The sequence below is a fragment of the Marmota monax genome, unplaced genomic scaffold, assembly GCF_021218885.2.
Source record: "Marmota monax isolate L192 unplaced genomic scaffold, Marmota_monax_Labrador192_F-V1.1 WCK01_AAM20220418_F8-fsc00114, whole genome shotgun sequence".
NCBI lineage: Eukaryota > Metazoa > Chordata > Mammalia > Rodentia > Sciuridae > Marmota > Marmota monax.
In genome coordinates this window covers 2,743,656-2,766,200 of record NW_026694943.1, presented here as the reverse complement: position 1 = coordinate 2,766,200, position 22,545 = coordinate 2,743,656, and the positions used below count along the sequence as shown (strand labels likewise).

The 22,545-nt window shown below is 34.9% G+C and overlaps 1 protein-coding gene across 3 annotated transcripts in view; it reads right to left on the bottom strand.

Moving 5' to 3' along the window:
- Positions 1 to 22,545, bottom strand: part of Pcmt1 (protein-L-isoaspartate (D-aspartate) O-methyltransferase) — a 43,734-nt gene that overhangs the window by 2,048 nt on the left and 19,141 nt on the right. For 2 of the 3 annotated variants that reach the window (XR_006847983.1, XM_046427425.1), the window contains exons 4-7: positions 13,494 to 13,598; positions 10,800 to 10,920; positions 9,722 to 9,807; positions 5,405 to 5,574 (exon numbers count right to left, since the gene is read on the bottom strand). Coding sequence is in view for 2 of the 3 variants with exons in the window: in XM_046427425.1 (XP_046283381.1) it covers positions 5,405 to 5,574; positions 9,722 to 9,807; positions 10,800 to 10,920; positions 13,494 to 13,598 (482 nt within the window). In the remaining variant the exon portion in view is untranslated. Of the gene's footprint in view, positions 1 to 5,357; positions 5,575 to 9,721; positions 9,808 to 10,799; positions 10,921 to 13,493; positions 13,599 to 22,545 lie in introns of all 3 variants that reach the window. The other variant, XM_046427426.1, reaches the window with a different exon arrangement.

Genomic DNA, 22,545 nt, shown 5'->3' with positions numbered 1-22,545 from the left:
TCTCAGCCACCCAAGTTGCTAGGATTGCAGGCATGTGCCACGGGGCCTGACCAGTATTGGATTATCTTTTAAATGATATATTAATTCTGTCTCTCTTATAACATGTCCTAATAACAGCTTATAATTCTCATAAAACAGCTTTTACTTAAGATTCATACTAACATTAAAATAGTTAGTCTACAAAAAGTTCACTTGCAAACTGTTCTGTTAACCAATTAAAATAAATTAACTGTGCTTTATAAAATATGATTTTTTTTTTCAGTGCTGGGTATTGAACCCAAGCCACATACATGCTAGACAAGTGCTCTACCACTGACTACACTCCCATTCAACAACATACTATATGTTTTTTGGGGTTTTTTTTAGTTGAAGTTGGACACAAAAACCTTTATTTTATTTATTTATTTATTTATTTTATATGGTGCTGAGGATCAAACCCAGGGCCTCGCACGTGCTAGGCAAGCACTCTACTGCTGAGCCCCAACCCTAGCCCCAGCATACTATATTTTAAAAAATAATTTGTATTTTATTTACCTGTTACAGACATTAAAGATAATATAAATAAATTCTAAGGTCCCAGCAATAACTTAGTATGTTTCCAAATAATTTTCTTTATTTAAAAAAATTCTTTAATAAAGGAAAGGAAATTAGATTTATAGAACCAAATTTTAAAATTTAGGGTACCAGGAAAAGCCAAAAAATTTGTTGCCAGAGCATGTACAACCTTGTCATATCCCAATACTCCAAAATCCATGCAATGTTAAGCTATTAAATTTTTCCTAATGGGCTGGGGATATAGCTCAGCTGGTAGAGAACTTGCCTTGCATGCACAAGGCCCTGGATTCGATCCCCAGCACCAAACAAACAAACAAACAAACAAAAAAACAGCTCAAGGTTCAAAATTCTGCATAGCCATAAATTTCTTTATGGAAATTTGACTTATATGCATGGGTCATTTACAGTAAAAAAAAAAAAGTACTGAGCTGTGTGTGGCAGTATATGCCTATATTACCAACTGTCAAGAGGCTGAGCAGGATGATCACTGAAAGCCTGGAGTACATTACCAGCCTACCAGCCTTGTCAACAGTGTGACTACCATCTCAAAAAAAAAAAAAAGAAAGAAAAGAAAAAAAGAGTTAACCAAATATGTGCTAAATATATTAATAACTGTATAAATTTATTACATTAGGTTTAAATTACTTCACCCTAAACATCTAGTCATATTCTTTTAAAAAAAATTTTTTTTGAGGGGATACTGGGGATTGAAATCAGGGACACTCAACCACCGAGCCACATCCCCAGCCCTATATTGTATTTTATTTAGAGATAGAGTCTCACTAAGCTGCTCAGTGCTTTGCTATTGCTGAGGCTAGCTTTGAACCCATGATCTTCCTGTCTCAGCCTTCCAAGCCAATGGGATTACAGGCATGCGCCACTATGCCAGGCTAGTCTTATTCTTTTTTTTTTTTTATAAAGAATTTCAATATTTATTATTTTTAGTTTTCAGCGGACACAACATCTTTGTTTGTATGTGGTGCTGAGGATCGAACCCGGGCCGCACACATGCCAGGCGAGCGCGCTACCGCTTGAGCCACATCCCCAGCCCTAGTCTTATTCTTTATTAAGAACAAATAAAAAGGTGTACTATCAGGAAATAACAATCAAAATCTAGGAATGTTTCCTAATAATTTAATGAATTTTCTAAGGTAATATAAACTTTGTATGAAATTATTATGAGAAACATTTTTTAAATGTCATAATGCTATAGGATATGTGGAGAAATAAAAAAGGACTATATATATTCTAGGACTTATACTCTCGATCTTAAGAAATGTGCAGTTCAGGGATGGGGCTGCAGCTCAGTGACAGTGTGCTTGCCTAGCATGCGTAAGGTCCTGGTTTCCGTTCCCAGCACCAAACAAAACAAAAAAGCACAATTCATCACAACATCTTTTTCATATATGTGTGGCACTTTAAGAAGACATCAATAAATAAAATGAGTACAGAAGGATAACTTTGACACATTCCTCAGTTTCATAAATCAGAGATGGACTTATTGCATTGACTCTGGGACTATTAAAAACAAAAATTAAATAAAACATTTACCAGGAGAGGAACAAAATATTGATTCCTACATACTTGCTAAGTTGCTTAGGCCCTTGCTAAGTTGCTGAGGCTGGCTTTGAACTTGTGATCCTTCTGCCTCAGCCTCTCAAGCCACCGGATTACAGGTGTACAATTTATTTTTAAAATACAGTTTGTCATATTTCCTTGGCAAAAATTGGGTCTCACTATCATCCAAGCACTGCAACTAGCCCTGGAAAGCTAGAAAAAGGAGGAGGACACGCCGGTGATGTGTCAGAAAGACACTATGATGAATTATTAATTAAACCTGAGCAAACAACAGAAATCATATAGCCTGGCAAGAAGCTGACCAAAAAAACTTTGTAACAATTTTCAAATGTGAGATGGGCATTTAGAAAATAGTGTTGATATTGTAGCTATCAATTCACTTCTTTTTATCCTTACTACCATTACCTTGATTCAGGCCATCTCATTTCACCCCTGAATTGCTATGAACATCTGTTTCCGACTAGTTTTGTCCCTTTCCAATTTACTTTCTACGTAACAGCCAGACTTGTTTTTCTGGAATATAACTCAGATAATTTCACTGCCTGGTTTAAACACTTCAGTTACTCCCTGCTGAGTCTTCCTACCATACACTGTTAACTGCCTGTTGGTCATGGTCTTGGTTTGGATTATATGACTATAAGCTCTATAAGCTTCAATGTTAGAATGAAAGAGTCCTGGAACTCAGTGCCTTCCATAGTGGGAAGCATGAATGAATAACATTCATGAATGTTATTCAGAATGTCCTTAGCACTGACATATAAAAATCTGCCATTGAAATACATATATGTTACCTGGGGGGAAAAAAAAGAAGTCAGTCCTTAGTCAAGTACAGTGGCATACATCTGTAATCCCAGTTATTTGGGAGGGTGAGGCAGAAGGAAACTGAATTTGAGGCAAGACTGGACAACACAGGGAGACTACATAAGGGAAAAGGAGGGGAGTGGGTGGGGAAGGGAGGGGAGGGAAACCTCTTTATGAAGAAAAAAGAAAACAGTGTATACATAGGGGCTGGGGCTGTAGCTCAGCGGCTGAGCACTTGCCTAGCATATGAGGCACTGGATTCAATTCTCAGCAGCATCATTTAAAAATAAATCAAGAGTGACTGTTTGAGATGGGATGTCTGAGCTCTTGAAACTGCCCCTTCATTGTCATGAGTGCCAGTAACTACTGCCTACCATTCCTCAGTTGAAAGAGCATCTCAGGAGGTACTGGACAAAGTGATTCTGCAGATCCTGAACTTCTGCCACAAGTGTGACTGATGGGAATGAACTTGCTAGCACCTGTTCTGGGTTGCTTGTGAACACTTTCTCATTTCCCAAATTAAAACATGCAGTTTTTTAAAATAAATAAATAAATAAATGTATTAAAAAAAATACATATATAGAATTAGGGCCAGGGCCAGGAAGGACCTTAACAAGCGAGGGCCCAGGAGCTTCAACTACATTAGCTTCATGGTAAATCAACCTCTGGTTATAAAAATAAAATGCCTTTTTATAATTCATTCCTCATTATATTTTAGGTCAGATGTGTTCAATACTTTATAAATTGAAACATTTTAAATTTATAAATCTGAGCTTTTACTTGATATCAAATTTCAGTTATTTCAGTAAAATAGTTGTCCCTTTTATAAACAATGGTGATGTTTATACAATTATATAATTTTTTAAGCATACTAGAAGCAAAGTGAAGGCACGTTGTTATTAGCTGTTAATAACTATATCCGATGCTAACCAAAAAGACTGGTAGTTTTTAAAATGATTTTTCTAAGAAATAGCAATACTCCAGGACAGAATTCAAAGGAAGCAGCTAAGCTATAAAAGGAGAGGATAAAATATAATTTTTAGTGAGATATCTAGGAAAAGGCCAAGTTGAATTTAGTTAAAACACTATTTTAACAACTGAGTTAGATTCATTATCATTTTTACAATTAACACACATATTTTTTACAAAAAAATGGCTTTCTTTATAGAAAACAAATCAAGGTCTACCAAGCTTAAATTATCATTTACTTACTAAGAAAACAGTTATCTTAAAAACAGAATATTTTTGTCAACTGAAAATAGATTCTAAGACAAGGAAAATGTAAAGCCTTCCTTATAAGCTGGAGTTCAACTTCAAGCATTCAGTTAATGGCACTCCCATGTACTAGTCACATTCCCTCTCACCAAAGGGAGGAGGGAGGGAAGAAAGGCGAAGAGAAGGAAAAGTTTTGGCCTCAAACAGAATATTCAGATTTTGCTGTAACATAAATTAAAAGCAGGGCCAGCTACTGTGGGGGCATGTCTGTAGCCCAGCTACAAAGTTCAAGGCCAGCCAGGCAACTCAGTAAATCCTGTCTCAAAAATAAAATTTAAAAGGGACTGGCAGTATGGATCAGTGGTAGAGTGTTTGCCTAGCATGCAAGAGGTCCTGGGTTTAATCCCCAATAATGCCAAAACCAAACAAAACCAAAAAACACCACTGAACAAAAGCAGGCATTATCTTCACAATGAACTTCACACATGCCATGAAGACTGTTACCCTGTATGGGGCTGGCCTCTGGGTGGGTTTGTGAGACTTGGGCATTTACTGAACAGCTTCTATAGAATCCTTCCCCTCCCCAGGAATATAGCCAGAATAGCTTAAAAATTGGCTGGTCTAGTATACAGAACAGTGAAAACTTCACTCAATGGTGAATCTGAAATGATGGCTGGATGTGAAACAGACACAGGCTCTCATACATCTATGAATTGAATGAAAGAAGGAAATCAAGCCAAAACTTAGAATGTCCTCTCTGGAATTCTGACACTTTCAAAAACTGAGATAACTGTATTTTTCTCCTTCTTGCTTTTTGCAACAATGCAACAGAGTGAATGAGACTGGAAATGATGGTCCTCTTTTTCCAGACCAAAGCCTCTGTTTCCATGCCCACGCAGCAGCTATAAAAATGATCTACACATATAGAAACAGAGTGGCATATAATGAATAAAATAGCCTTAGAAAGTACTGAGCTGGGGTTGAACATCTCTTAAAAAAATAAAAAGAAAGAAGAAACACCATGTGCCAATCAAGTCTTACCCATCGCTTCCCAAAGATATGAGGTAAACCAAAAGAAGGGCAGACCATGCAAACTTTTTCACATGTTTAATGTAATGATTTTTTGATGTTTTAATGGAGTAGCATGAAGGTGGCAATCACAAAAACTGCTTCTGTACTCTAATGTCTTAAAATCCACACCCTTTCACCTTGCATGTGTGGAAGAAGTAAGAGCAGAAGAGAAAATCACTTCCACCTGGACCACTGCTTCTCTTTATCTGTTAAAGGCACATATATCACTCCCATAAGAGGTTTCATTTTGACACTGCCATCTTGTAGCTTGTCGTACTGCTCCAACATTTGATTTCCACCTGCAGGACCAACTGGCAATATCAATCTTCCACCAGGCTTTAACTGGTCTATTAGCTAAAAGAAAAAAAAAAAAAAACATAAGCACTTGAGTTTATGTTAACAATAATTTGACATCACTATAAGCAATGTTCAGTGTGCAGAAAGCAGAAGTGGGCTTTGTTTAGCATGCATTCTTCGGGATTAGTTTCAGAACATCTCAAACCACATTACTCAAGCCCCTTATATAAAATGGCACAGTATTTGCATATAACCGATGCACAACCTCTCTTATATTTTATCTCACTTTTAAAATATTTTCTTTGAGACATGGTTTTGTTGCCCACGCTGGCCTGACTTAGCCTCTCAAGTAGCTGCGACTGCAGGTGTGTGCCACCATGCTCAGCTTCTCCCATATACATTAAATCATCTCTAAATTACTTATAATACCTAACCCAAGGCCCACATACCACTTCATTTGCTTGGATTCAGAATAGTACTTGGGATACAGCAAACTCAAGTTTTGATTTTTAGCAGTTTACATTATTTTCCCCAAATATTTTCTCTTTTCTCCATGGTTGGCTGAATCTGAGAATGCAGAACTGGCAGATACAGAGGGGATAATTATACATACTTGGAGTGTTTTACCACGACTCAACTCACTCATTTACCTCTCAGCCTCCCCTACTAAACTACAAGTTCCTTGAGGATAGGGACTGTGCCTCTGGCCCAGCACCTAACAGCACCTGGTACAACTGCAGTGCTCAACATGTCTGAACTGAACCACCTAATAGAGCTAGCCTCTTGAGAAGGCCAAGGACAAAGCCGAAAATTCTGACTGTATGCCTGTTTCAGATCTTTGTGAGTTGGAAAGGGGTGTTAAGTGTAGAAAAATCAGCAAGAAATCCTGTCCTATTATTGTAGAATCTAGGGCATCATTGCAGCAAAGATAAGGAAACTGCAGTGACACGACTGAATTTAGGATTACTGGCACCATTATGAGGGAAGGTAGAGCTAGAATGCATTAGAATGAGGACATCTCTATCAAGGAAGAACTGAAAAGCCCCTCTAGGCGGAAAATATTTAAATCATATGTTGCCATTTGACTATAGCCTTACATACCACCATTATTCAAAAACAATAAAGAAGACTGACTTTAGATAGAATTACCCCAGGGAAGGGTGCCCTCAATTAAACTTTGGTTGACAAAAGTCTATTTTAATTTTTTCATTTTAAGTTTATCAAAGAAATACTAAATTTTAAAACTTACAGTAAAAACAGCAGATGGCTTCTCGCCAGACCCAGTCTTATTCCCTAAATCCAGTCATTTTAAATCCTTTTAGTCTGGTCTTCTGGTATTTACCTTTATATTTCAAAATACATGCTAGATAAGGATTGAGATTTAATATACAGTCTACTTCCTTCCTCCAATTTAACCAATCATAATTTTCTTTAAAGCCATTTTGAGTTATGTGTACATACAGTTTCTTCCTGAGCCATGAGGTACCCAGTGATTGCTTCCTTTCTTATATAATAGTTTTATTTTCCCTCTAACTAAAATTGAAGTCTTTTCTTTTTCATTTACTTAATTTGTAACTGTCTCTAAATCTTTCTATTCTTCAACAGCTTCTTGATGAAAATTTCACTTCTAAGAGGTGCCTTTTTTGGTCTTGTCTGTAGAAAGGTCTAGATCTATTGGGACTTGCCTGTACAATAATCCTGGGAACTCCTATTACCTCTGACCAAGATACTCTACTTCCCAGATCCTATGGCTTTCTCTCTTTGGTTTTCCCTACTGTCTCTCTCTTCTATCATTTCCCATCTTTTGATGAAATTATTAAAGCACTTCCTCCAGAAGCATTTTGTGAAATAGTGCATAAAATGTGAGACAGATTGAGCTTTCCAAGTCTAAAGCCATTTTTTATTCTATTCATTTGGTGATAATGGGTTCAAAGAGAAGTCACGGTTGGAAATCACTTTTAGCTCCAAATATGATGGTTTGCTTCTCTGACATGTTGATTCTAACACTGTTATTTTGCAGTCTGAAGTCTTTCTTCTTGCCAATCCTTAATAGGTATCTGGTTTTGTTTTTCTGGAAACTTTTAGAATCTTCTTTTTATCCTGAAAATTCTGAAATCTGTGATGATATTGTAGTTCTTCTTTCTTATTTTAAAAATTCATTAGCGAGGCATTCAGTAGATCTTTTCAGATTATAGAATTATGTTTTTTCTGTTTTGGTGAAATTTCTTACTTAGGGCTGGGAGCTGTTTCTCAAGAGTTTTCAGCAGCAAACCTTCTTTTTTTTAATATTTATTTTTTAGTTGTAGTTGGACACAATACCTTCATTTTATTTATTTTTATGTGGTGCTAAGGATCGAACCCAGGGCCTCATACGCAACAGGCGAGTACTATACCGCTGAGCCACAACCCCAGCCCTGCAAACCTTCGTTTCAGACTTACGCTTCCTCTGATATCCAACGTCCCAATGGCTCCAATTCCTAAACCTTTTTAGTACTGTGCAGAGCAAACTGCTTCTGCATTGATAGTCTTCTCTGTAATCTGCTTGGTTTCTGCTTTCTCTACCTTTCTGAGTCAGCTATAACTCCATCTATCACAGACAGTAAGGAGTCCACATTGCAGGTATGATCTTCTGTTCAAAAGAGTATGGAATTTGTGCTTCTGTTTGTTTTCCTAGTTTTTTTAGGTGGTATTTCAGGGGAAGCATAAACATTTTACTCTGCTCACTTAAAACTGGAAAGCCCCTTTAGCACATCTCTTAAGTTTAATCAGATGTCTACAGATTCCTATACTACTGCAAGTGCTACAACAATTAAATTCACATTGAGCTAAATCTAGAACTGTCCTTCAAGATCATTTCAGGGTCTTAATGTGAAAGATGAGTATTATACCCATCCTGTTCATTTACACATAATTCTATTTGAGATTTTAACTCTTCACTGGAGGCTGCCAATATATTAAAAGAATAGTTAAAAACTTTTCATGTGTTCATGTTAAAATTCTTGCACTGTTCATTTATAACGTATAATTTCTATATATATTAATAGTTCAATTAAAATGTGTTAAAATCACTGGTTTAGTAATTTTTTTAAACAGATAATACCCAGAAAGATTAAGTGATTTTCCTAAAGTCATTCAGTCAGTAAGCAGTAAATCAATGACCAGAATAAATCCCCCAGTGTTCACCATTTTTTTTGGGGGGGTGGGGTGGGGTATGGAACCAGAGCACAGGCTATGCAAGGACTCTACTATACTAAGCTACATCCCTGGCCCCAATTTTCATCTTCTAACTAATCTAAACATGAGACAAGTGCAGTGGCATATGCCTGTAAATCTCACTGACTCAGGAGGCTGAAGCACATGGATGGTAAGTTTGAAGCCAGCTTTATTGAAACCCTGTATTAAAAGAAAAAAGGGGTTGGGAATATAGCTGTTCGTAGAGCGCTTGCTAAACATGTATAAGACCCTGGGTTCAATCCCCAGCACCACACCAAGAAAAAGAAAGAAAAAAAGGGCTGGATGTGGCTCAGTGGTAAAGTTCTCCTAGATTCAATAAAATAAATACACATGAAAAAACAAAACAACCCTTTCTAGATTGAGAGTGGATAAAACTTTTCGACCCTGGTTATCCAACCAAGAATTACATAAAACTTATGTGTAATAGAAACCTGGTATTTCAGTAAATCTAACCCAAGATTCTTCTTTTCTATCATGTATATGTGTCTGTATATACATATTATGTACATACATATATATATGCTATGCTATCATAGGATTCACTTCTCTATTAAATATATTTCTAGAATGTTTTTTGAGGATATAATGTATGACGAGTATCTTCTGGTATCTCCTCTGTGCCAAACATAATCTTGCTAGTCTGGTATTTAAGAAAACACCAAACTGATTATCATGTCATGAATCCTGAGGGATTCTCCCAGTCTACTTTTGTCCTAGTTTTTTCCTTGATTAAACACTGCTTCAAATAAGATATCCATATGCTATAGTTTAGTAATTTTCATGTCATGTATACCACTATTTACACATGAAGAGGAAAATAAAAAGAATTTCAGCTAATTGTAAACAAAATGCACAAAATGAAAGTTTCGGCATATTTTGAGCATCATCTAGAAGCCATTTCTATATAAAACTTTTAGAGTTCTAGTTGAATAAAACATACAAATAGGAAAAAACAAAAATCCCAACTCACTGCCTGTGGCACAACTGGGGCTGCAGCTCCAACATGAATTGCATCGTAAGGGGCTTCTGCAGCATATCCCATTCTTCCATCTCCCACTGAAAGAGAAACAAGTTGTGCATCAAAAATCTGTTTACATCAAACCTGGCATAAAGAATTACAGTATAGGAGGTTTAAATGGGGGAATCATAAATTTTTGAATAAATGAAACTGCAATAGTTGATATGAAAAAATAATACAATTGGATCCCTACCCTCACAAATACACAAAAATCAATGTCAGGAAGATCAAAGACCCAAACAGGAAGAGCTAAAATAATAAATAATAATAGAAGGATTTATCTTCATGATTTCAGATAGCCTTAAGGACAGAAAGCACCGGAAAAACTGGTGAATCTTACTACCTTCATCTTCTTGGTCCTCTTTTAATAAATAAAAATTAAGAATTTTTATTTATTAAAAGGGGACCAATAAGATGAAAAGGCACATCATGATGGGGGGGGGGAATTATGATATGCATAAACCAACAAAGGGCTAGTCTTTAGAAAACTTGTAAATCAGGCTGGGTGCGGCAGCACACACCTGTAATCCCAGCGGCTAGGTAGGCTGAGGCAGGAGGACCTCAATTTCAAAGCCAGTCTCAGCAACTTAGGGAGGTCCTAAGCAACTTAGCAAGACCTTGTCTCTAAATAAAATACAAAATAGGGCTGTGGATGTAGCTTAGTGGTCAAGTGCCCCTGAGTTCAATCCCCGGTTTCCCGCCCCTCTCTCCCAAACAAGGGCTGGGGACATGGTTCAGGAGCTAAGTGCCTCTGGGTTCAATCCCTGGTTTAAAAAAAAATTTTAAAAGGAAAAAGACTTATAAATAAAAATCTCCAAAAAGTAATTGTTTTCTTAGTTTAAGAAAAGTGAATATATTGGGTTGGGGTTGTGGCTTGGTGGTAGAGCAGTTGCCTAGCACGTGTGAGTCACTGGATTTGATATTCAGCACCACCTAAAATAAATAAATACATTGTGTCCATGTACAACTAAAAAAAGTATTTTTAAAAAAATCCTCTGGAAAAGAAATTAAAAACTTTTCTGATACCCACCAACCAGTTGTACTCTCCCTGAAGTCAAAAGTGTTGGATCATCTTTTCTGACATTATTTATTGATTCATCTACTAGCTCTTTAATGTGATCAATTCCTATGACTTTTCCATTACATCCAACCTAGAAAAGAGAAAATAATTCAATAGCTCATTGGGTAACATTTGTATTTCTAAAGTATCACTGAAATGTTTCCTTAAAGTCATAACCTGCAATGAGAAATAAAAAATGAACTAATCCTCCAATTAGATTATTCACCATTCAGTTTATTATAAATTATTCGTCACATCAACTTTCTCAACTATAAGCCTCACTGAGAAATTATATTTAATCAATAAAGAAGCTGGAATAAATTACAAAAGCTGATAATACTGGAAAATTTAAATTTTTCTTTTTTTCTTCTTTTTGGTACCAGGGATTAAACCAGGGGCTCTTAACCACTGAGCCACATCCCCACACCTTTTTTATGTTTTATTAGAGTCAGGGTCTCACTAAGTTGCTTAGGGCCTCGATAAGTTGCTGAGGCTGGCTTTGAAAGTAATCTTCCTGCCTCAGCCTCCCAAGCTGCTGGGATTACAGGCGTGTGCCACTGTGCCTGGCTGGATTTCTAATTTTTAAATCCAGAATTTTGAAGTAAGATTTAACTACCAATATTTAATGGTACTATAATAATTTTTACTTAAATTAACCTAAAAGTATAACTTTAAATATTAAAATTTATATAGAAATTTTGTGAGAAGGGATTCCTGCACCTGATTCTACTGCTCTTAGTGGAAAGTATAAAACACATAAAAATATGAAAAGGACTTGAGTATCAATGTTACCTGTAAAAACATTTAACTGAATAAAGCCTGTGAAGTCAGATAGGAACCTGGGTTCCTGTCTACATTTCACCACTTAAAACTACATAACTTTAGCAAATAAACCTCTCATTCTATGAATCAGGTTCCTTGACTATGAGAAAGAAAGGGGTATCTATCCTATAAAGGATATGAGGATTAGAAAAATAATACAGGAAAAGCACTTAAAATACTATTTAGCATGTGTAAAAAACATTGATATCATTTTAAAAGAAGGTATTCAAATTTAAACTTTTAAAATGAATATTCCTGGGACTGGGTTATGGCTCAGTGGTACAGCGTTCACCTTGAATGTGTAAGACCCTGGGTTGGATTCTTAGCACTTCATAAAAATAAATACTTGAAATACAGGTATTGTGTCCAACTACAACTAAAAAATAAATATTTAAAAAAATTAATATTTCTGGGGCTGGGTTTGTAGCTCAGTGATAGAGCACTTGCCTAGCATGTGTGAGGCACTGGGTTCAATTCTTAGCATCACATGTAAATTTTTAGCTCCATTAACAAGTAATAAAAATATTTAAAAAAACGAATATTCCTTTAAAACCATTAACATGACAAGTATAGATAACACGTCACTAATTAAGTGCTATTTCTAACCTTTTGAACAAAAATCTCTAATATCTCATAGCAAGAACACGACTCCACAAAACAACATCTGAAAAATATACAAGATCTCATTATGTGCCAAGTACTATTCTAGATGCTTAGGATACACCAATGAAAAAAAAATTCAGACAAAATTCCCATCTCCCTGGAGCTCAAATTCTAGTGGATCTGATGATTATAAACTTATGGCAAGTTACACGGAATCTAGGAATCTAGTTCAAGACAGATCCATAAATCCTCATTTCAACAAGACCCAAATCTTCTACCTAGTCACTGGCCACAAGATTTCATATAACCAATCTGATTTGATTATCTAAGCACTGATGAATCTTTATGGTGCTTTAAAGGAACCACAACTTACACTGTGTACAGGCATTTACCAGAAAAAAATATGGTAATAAAAGCTGAAGTACAACATTAAATTAGGTAGAGGGAAGTGATGGAAGAGAAGAGGAGGGGATATAGGGATAGGAAAGACAGAATGAAACAGACATTATTACTTTATGTGAATATGTGACTGCATGACCAATATGATTCTGCATATCATAGTCATGATATGATTCTGCATATCATGACCAATATGATTCACTCAGAAAAATGAAAAATTATATCCCATCTATGTATATCAAAGTGCATAAATGCATTCTACTGTCATGTATAACTAATTAAAACAAAACAAAACAAAAAAACACTTAAAGCTGAAGTACCATAAACAAGGCACTTTTTTCCTATTGTAAAAGAAGCTCTACCTTCATTTCTAATAAACCTGTAGGAGTATCTGAAAACTGAATTGACTTTACTCCTTTCTGCCAGATGTGCACTTGGAAAAATGTAGTTTGGGAGCTCCCAGCTGCCGTTTTGGGGTCACTAGGGGTACTATCTGATAATGAAGCTAACATATGGAGGAAACAAAGGCAAAGCAAGAACCAGAGAGAAACACATTGTCAGTTACATCTGGTCTTCTTTTAAATCTACCCACACAAGAAGCCAGATATACCCCTCAACTTTTCCATTATATAACCAAAGTAAATTTCCTTTCAGTTCTGCCAGTTTGGTTAAATGTTCTGTTACTTATAAGAACAACAACAAAAACAAAAATCCTAAGAGATACATATTCCAGATGCTATGTTAATGGAACAAAAGGCAAAGAAATCAATCCACTGGTGAAAAAAATATAATCAGATAATATACTTCTGTTAGGATCAGAATGAAAAATAAAGTTCTTACCATACGTGCAAAACATGCAGTAAGGATTCCACTTCCAGATCCTACATCAAGAGCTTTAGCTCCTTCATGTAATTGATCAAATAGAAGTTCTAGTGCATATGCATGCTGCCAAGAAAAAACAAACCAAATAATGTTTTCAAGACTCTTATATACCATGGTATATAAAGTTGCCATTTTTTAAAATCAGTCTTTCTACCATTATCTTAAATTAACATAATGAAAACATACTTATATATACTTATTTCTACATAAGAAATTTCTATATAAGAAAACTCGGATTAGAATTATTACATTTCAGTAATTTTAGATACTCATTGTATGAATTTTTAAAATTTAATAATTTAATTAAAATACAAAGTCAAAAGATAAAAAAAGGAATTACAAGGGAAAAAAAAATCCCCATCCCATTCCCAAGTAACATTTTACTCCCTAAAGGCAGCCAATGTTATCAGTTTCTTGTGATTCCTTTGAAAACTAGTCACTCTATGAATATACAGACAAATACATATTCATTTTCATTCATTACCTTTTTTAAAAAAAATTTTTGGTAGTTGTAGATGAAACAGCGTGCCTTTATTTTAAGTGTTTCATTTTCTTGTGTGTCGTGCTAAGGATCAAACCCAGTGCCTTACACATGCTAGGCAAGTGCTCTGCCACTGAGCTACAGCCTCAGCCCCTCATTCTGTACATTTTGAAAGGCCATTCACATCAATACTTAAACAGCTGTTTAAGTATTATAACAACACTCACGAAGAAAAATATATGTTAGTTCCAATCTATTTTCAGATGAGATAAATTTTTCTAGGTATAAGAAAACAATATAATAATTTTTATAAAACTCTTACAAAGTATATCTATCTATATGTTAAATTCCTAGAAGTAAAATAGAAGGGTTGGAAGATATATTTATGTTTTACACACACACACACACACACACTACACACACACACACACACACACACTAAACCAAATGATATTGGTTATTCCTTGGACCAAACCAAGAAATAAAGACTTCCCTACCCTACTGTCTTTATACACTTACATTTTAGAACTTTTCCAGAATAAAATTGAAAATAATGATATTTCAAAATCCAACCTTAAATGCCTGGTGTCTTCACAGTTTAAAATGATTAAATCCAGTTGGAACAAATATCTTGACTACCAAACTTGTTTGATAAAAATATACATCCACATATATATTCATAGTCCTTAGTAATACATAAATGCATACTTGTATGTATGTGTGTGTGTGTATAAATAAGGACCAGGAGAAACTATTTCCAAGTAACAAATACAGAATAAATGATGAACTTAGAAAACAAGTCTTTGGGCAACCATCTCAGTAGTAACTGATCTAAGCAAAAAATTGTAAATGGATGCTAAAACTAGTGAATTAGCATAAGACAGTCTCAAAGTGTTCACCTATAAATTATAAAAGGAAAAAAAAGTAGCTTGACAATTGGGTTCAGAAAAAAAAGTTTGTTTTTATTTTCTCCCCCCCCCCTTTTTCCCCCCATTTTTACAAGACTGGGGATCTAAACCACAGCCTTGTACATGCTAGGCAAGTTCTCTGTCACTGAGTTAGATCCCGTCCAGCCTGAAAAAAAACTTTCAGTGGAGGAACCTGGTTGACACTAAATCAGAGTTAACATCACCAGAAAAAGGACATATTGACATCTCATGGCTCTGCTAAGATATATCACTACCAGGATATGCCAAGAGAAAATGCATAACTCATCCATATTGAATTATGAGAAAACACAGAAACCCAAGTTGAGGGATACAATAGTAAAATAACTGGCATGTATTCATAAAAATTTTCAAAGCCATAAAAACAAGATGGATGAACTGTTCCTCAGTGTTGTTTTAAAGAAAATTAAAAAGACCAAACAATCGAATTAAACTCATAATCTGCAATTTTCTTTTCCTTTAAGGTATATTATCTGAATAATAGATAAAATCTAAATAAAGTCTGTAAATTGGCTAACAGTATCACATCAATGTTAAAATCCAGATTTTGATAAATGTACTGTGAATATATAAAGAACATCCTTATTTTTAAAGGTAAGTAGCATTATGCTTATTATTTACTCTCAGAGAATTCAGAAAAAGGGGAAATGTGTATACACACATGTATATACATATGTATACATACATATATAAATATGGAGGGCACATAGAAAAAAAACAAATGATAAAGCAAATGAAGTAAAGTAACATTTGAAACAGATGAAAGATGTTCAGTAACATGCTAGTCCCATATTTCTAAGTCTAAAATATAGTCAAATTCTTAAAAAAAAAATTATCAAAAAATAGGCAATGTCGAAATAAAGGATAGAATAGAATTCACCATTCTACACAACTATTTTAGATGATAAAAGCCAGAATACTGGTTACTTTGGGGTTGAGTGCTGACTAGAAAGGGACACAGGGAACTTTCTGAGGCACTACTGTCCTATATCTTGAACTGGGTGGTATACACATGTCAGCATTCATCAAGATGTGCTTAAGATTTGTACACTTCAAACAACAATACAAAAAAATTTAAAGACTACTTATTCCAATCATTAAAAGTAGATGATCGGAGCCGGGCACAGTGGCACACACCTGTAATCCCAGTGCTCGGCAGGCTGAGGCAGGAGGATCACAAGTTCAAAGCCAGCCTCAGCAACTTAGCAAGGTCCTAAACAACCTAGCAAGATCCTGTCTCTAAATTAAATTAAAAAGGGGTGGGATATAAGTGCCCCTGGGTTCAATTTCCATTACAAAAAAAAAACAATGGATGATCAGATATTATGGACCTCTTGATGGGATGCAACAGAAAAGACCATTTAAGAAGTGAATTTAAAAAAAAAAAATGTTTTTTAAAGTAACTAAACACCATAAACACCACAAGGAAACAACAGGGTTCATAGTATGGGAAATTCTATAGGATAGAAAAACTAGCTTTGTTAATAAATAAATGGTATTTAAAATAAAAAGGGGTCTATTAAAATTTAAAAAGACTAGAGGCTGTCGCTATGGCTCAGGGGCGGACTGCTTGACTGGTGCGTGTGAGGCACTAGGTTCAATCCTTAGCACCACTTAAAAATAAACAAGATAAAGGTATGGGGTCCATCTACAACTACAAAAAAATTTTTTTTTAAATATTAGAAGAGACTAAAAAGACCAAAACAAGACCAAAAATATGCAATGTATAGATTCTGTTTAGATGCTGATTTGAGCAAATTAATTGTAAAAAAAAAAAAATTTAATATATTTATTTTATTTTTATGTGATTCTTAGGATTGAACCCAGGGCCTCACACATGCTAGGCGAGTGCTCTACCTCTGAGCCACAACCCTAACCCGCCCCCCCCAACCCAAAAATTTTTAAACACATGGCAACGTATAAACCTGGACTGGGTATAATAATAAGAAACATTACTAGGTAAAATAGCATTGTGGAGTGTGTTATTAAAATCCTTGATATTTATACTAAAGTATTTAGGATGGAAGTAATGTTATTTCAGTGCCCCTGAAAGCTTAAACAATTTCTATTTAATAAGATAGTAAGTACTGTATAAGAAAATACAATAAATCAAAAACCAAAATAACTCCTATAAACTAGCTTTCTTGAATCTAGAAATCAAAGAAACAGAAGAGACTTAAGGTACAAGATTCTATAGGCAGTACTGACCCACTAAAACTTCAAAAGAAACTCTGGAATTTTTTCCTCTTCTTTTTTTCAGTACTATGCTTGTGCAGGATTTTGTTTATATATATAATTTACATATATATTATATACATATATATTATATATAAATTACATATATATGTGTATATGTATATATATTTTAGTTGTTGACCTATCTTTATTTTATTTATTTATATGCAGTGCTAAGAATCAAACCAGTGCCTCACACATGCCAGGCAAGTGCTCTACCAATGAGCCACAGCCCCACCCTTGTTTCTTTTTAACAGGGAGTGTGCTAAATTACTATTACAAGTTCCATTCAAATTTAAAATGCCAAGGCCTTGATCATGCTCTTGCCTATAATCCCAGAGACTTGGGATGCTAAGGCAGGAGGATCATGAGTTTGAGGCTAGCCTCAGCAACTTAGAGAGACCCTATCTCGAAAAATAATAATAAAAAGTGCCGGGGATGTAAATCACTGGTAAAGTGCCCCTGGTTTCAATCCCCAGTACCAAAAGCGAAACAGTATTATCCAACATACTCACCACAAAAATTTTCTTAATCATCTCTCACATGTTCTTTAGACATCTTTCCCCAATCTATTGAAGGTTCATACACTGAATTGGTCAATGCAGAACACTCTCCCCTCAACTCTCCACCACCTGCCACCACTTCACTAATTCTTCAAAACATTCACTCCTTAAAGGAGTCCTGTTCAGTTGTCCCTTCATATAACACCCCACATTGGAGATGGGTCTATTTCCTGAGTGTTAGATTCAGATCAAAGACTTCTAACATCACCATTACATAGCTCTCGTGTGAGCCTCCCACTGTAACACACGAGAAAGAGCATGATGTTGGGCCATCTCACTACTAGACATGTAAGGCTCAACCACTGAGTAAATGTGACTTACGGATCACATTATTTTCACAGAATATTTTTCTCTTTGTAATTAATAAATATGTGGAGTAGTAATTTGATAATACTTGAATATTTTTGTTCCCAACAGTCTTCCTCTTAATGATTTCAGATTCTTTGATGATCTCTGCCTAATTCAATTATTACACTGATGATTACAAAATAATCATTTGTAAAATTCCCTTATTCCTTCCACATATATTAACTGGCATTTATCTGTAAAAACAGCTTTTGGTTTTTTCTTTGTCTTGCATTTTTCACTGTTATTATGCCTGTTATCTTCAATATTCTTTTTGATTCTCAAATGGTTTTAAATTTGGTCTCTTGGAGGCTCTCCTGCTTCTATGCCTTTTAACATCAATGTATTACCATTTGAGTACATCCTCACTCACTGGTGTCAGTCACTTCTCCAAGCAGCTCTAGTCTTTTACTGAGCAATGGTATTTAGGGCCCCAAATTTGATGCTCAGTGAACTTACTGCTACCAGGATGCTGTTTTAACATCTTAACATGTTGCTTTCAGTATCCTGCCTATCATGCACATCACTTTTTTTTTTTTAACTAGGACTTTGGAAAGTATCACAGGGACTACAGTTACTTCCAAGCCTGTGACTTTAAGGTTCATTATATGCAGATTCATTTCTCTTTGATTCCTCACTTTCTGCTTTTAATAACTCTAAGACTTATGGAATAAATAATACAAAATCACAACAGTATATAGCCAGAGGTGAAGCTCCTAGCAGAGCATATGCCTAGCATGTACAGGCCCTCAGCTTGATCCCCAGCACTAGTTTAAAAAAAAGAAAAAGAAAGATCACTACTGCTTGTCTATACAATACAATTAATACTATCATATCCTACTACCATTCTGGTTTAGCAAACACCAAAGGACACTGTTTGCTTACTATTTGCATATGAACATATACAGACATAAATTCAGATGCAGTATGTGACTGTATACACACATAAATACGTTTTGCTTATTAAAAGTCACAGGTTATTCAAACTGTGCATGATTACAAATGTATCCTTTTTAGGAAGATATTATGACCCAGCTATGACATGGACGGACCTTAAAGATATTATACAAGTGAAATAAGCCAGTCATAAAAAGATGAGGGGCTGGGGCTGGGGCTCAGTGGCAGAGCACTTGCCTAGCAAGTGTGAGGCACTGGGTTCGATTCTCAGCACTGCATACCAATAAATAAAATAAAGATACATTGACAAATAAAAAAATATTTTAAAAAGACGGGTACTGTATGATTTCACTTATATAAGCAATTATGTGAGTACCAAGAGTAATCAAATTCATTAAGACAAAAAATAGAATGGTGGTTGCCAGAGTCTGGGGGACGAAGAAAATAGGGAGAATGGTAAAATGAGGAATCGTTTTTGAGTGGGCACAGAGTTTTCATTTTGCAAGATAACAAATATTCTGGATATCAGTTGCACAACAACATCAATGTACTTAATACCACCTTAACACTTAAAAAATGGTAAAGATCAATTTCATGTTACATATATTCTACCAATATTTTAAAAAATCTTACTTGTATCTTTTAAAAACCAAAGACAACAAATTTAAAAAATGGGTAAGAGAACAGCACACTACAGGGACACAGCCACACCAATGTTTATAGCAGCACAATTCATAATAGCTAAACTGTGGAACCAACCTAGATGCCCTTCAGTAGATAAATGGATAAAGAAAATGTGATACACACACACACACACACACACACAGGAATATTATTCAGCATTAAAAGAGAATAAAATCATGGCATTTGCAGGTAAATGGATAGACTGGAGAATAAAATACTAAGTGAAGTCAGCCAATCCCCAAAAAACCAAATGCCGAATGCTTTCTCTGATTTAAGGATGCTGATTCATAATGTGGTGGTGGGGTGGCGGGCAATGGAGGATTAGATGAACTCTAGATAGGGCAAAGGGGGAAAAGGGAGGAGACATGGGGGTTAGGAAAGACGATGGAATGAGATGGACATCATTACCCTAAGTACATGTATGAAGACACAAATGGTGTGACTCTATTTTGTGTAGAGAGATATGAAAAATTATGCTCTATAGGTGAATTATGAATTGTAATATATTCTGCTGTTATATATAACAAGTTAAAATTTTTAAAAATGAAAAAAATGGGTAAGAGATTTGAATAGACTTTTCTCCTAAGATGAGACAAACAGTCAATAATCAAATGAAAAGATGGTCAACACCAATCATTAGGGAAATACAAATCAAAATCACAAGATACTGTATCATAGTCAGTAGGATGGACAAAAGAAACAATATAGAAAATAACAATGTGGACAAGGAAGAAAAAATTTGGAACTCTCATACATTGCTGGTGGGATTGCAAAAATGGTATAGCCACTTTGGGAAACAGATGAGTAGTCCCTCAAAATGTTAAAACACAGTTAACATATGACTTAGCAATTTCATTACTAGGTATGCAACCAAGAGAAATGAAAATATACAATTAGATAAAAACTTGTACATGAATGTCCACAGCAGCATTATTCAGAATAATCAAAACGTAGAAACAATCCATCAATGGATAAACAAAATGTGGTATACCTACACAATGGAATATTATTCAGCCGTAAAAAGAACAAAGTAATGATATATATTACAACATGGATAAATTTGAAAACATTAAGCTACATACAAAAAGTCAGTCACAAAAGGCCACATATTGTATTATTTCATCTTTATCAAGTGTCCAGAATTGGAAAATCTTCAGAAACAGAAACTACATTAGTGGTTGCCAGGACATGTACAGAGCAGGGGATGAGAAATGACTTCTAATAGGATAGAATTTCTTTATTTTTTTTTTTAGGTGTAGTTGGACATAATGCCTTTATTTTATTTATTTATTTTTATGTGGTGCTGAGGATCGAACTCAGGGCCTCGCACATGCTAGGTGAGTGCTCTACCGCTGAGCAACAATCCCAGCCCCAGGATAGGATTTCTTTTGGAAGGGATGCAAATGTTTTGAAATTAGATAGTAGTGATGTTTGTACAACCTTGAGTAGACTAAAACTCACAAAATTATATCATTTAAAGTGATGAATTCTCTAGGGCTGGGAATATAGCTCAGTTGGTAGAGGGCTTGCTTTGCATACACAAGGCCCTGGGTTCAATCCCCAGCACCACCAAAAAAAAAAAAAAAAAGAAAAGAAAGAAAGAAAGAAAAAAAAAAGGAGATGAATTCTCTAGTATGTGAATTGTAAGTAATAAAGCTTTTTTTTTTTAATTTAAAAATGCATCCTTTGCCATGAAATAACTGCCATGTTTATTTGGCAGTGAACTGGATATCCAGGACCAAACTTTGAGGTGAGGGGAATTCACCTTAATACTTGAAAACATACCCCTCTGAACATATTGGATACCAGTTCTCCAAAGTAACAGCAATACAGACATTGCATAAAGAAGTCAATTCTATTCCATGATTTAAAAAAGAAATAAGAATAGAGAAATAAATTGGCAACAGATCAAGGATCAAGAGTAAAAAGCTGACCTGATTTCTACGCCTATACCCCCAAATATCTACTTCTGTACTTTAGAAGAAATCATTTTTAGCTTCCATTCCCATAGGATAACATATGGAAAATATGTATAGCACATACTGGTAAAACTTCCTCATTTAACAGCTTCTGAGTATTCCACCACATGGATGTAGATAATTTGTTAATGATCCTCTATTAGTGGACTATTAAAAGTTATTATTTTTCTGGTGCAATTGTGAGGCTGAGGCAGGAGGATCGCAAGTTCAAAGACAGCCTTAGCAAAAGCAAGGCATTAAGCAACTCAGTGAGACCCTGTCTCTAAATAAAATGCAAAATAGGGCTGGGGATGTGGCTCAGTAGTCCAATATCCCTAAGTTCAATCCCTGGTACTGCCCCCAAAAAATAAAAACTAAAAATAGAATAAACAAACAATGTAGATAAGCTGTTTTTTTTACTTGTGCAAATGTACCATGGGATTAATATCTTAAAACTGGGAAGTCTAAGATATATTTATTTCACATTTTGATAGATATTGCCAACTTGCCTTCCCAAAATATTCAATTAAATGACTACGAGTTTTCCTTTTCCAATAGAAAGCATCAAACTTTTTGATTTCTGAAAATCTGATAGATGACAAATGGTTCTTCACTATAGTGCTAATTAGCAATTTACTAAATTTAAGTGATGACATATTTTAGTTAACTGTTGATGTCACTTATATTTTTTTCAAATGAATCGTCATATCATGTTTTTACCCATTTTATGTTGGATTTACTAGTCTTATTAATTGAATAACTACACATATACATGTGTGTGTGTGTGTGTGTGTATATATATATATATATATATATATATATAAATTTGCCCTGTGCTCTCATATGTATTACAAATATTTCTTTCAGTTTTTCTTTTAATTTAATCTATACTATTTTTTT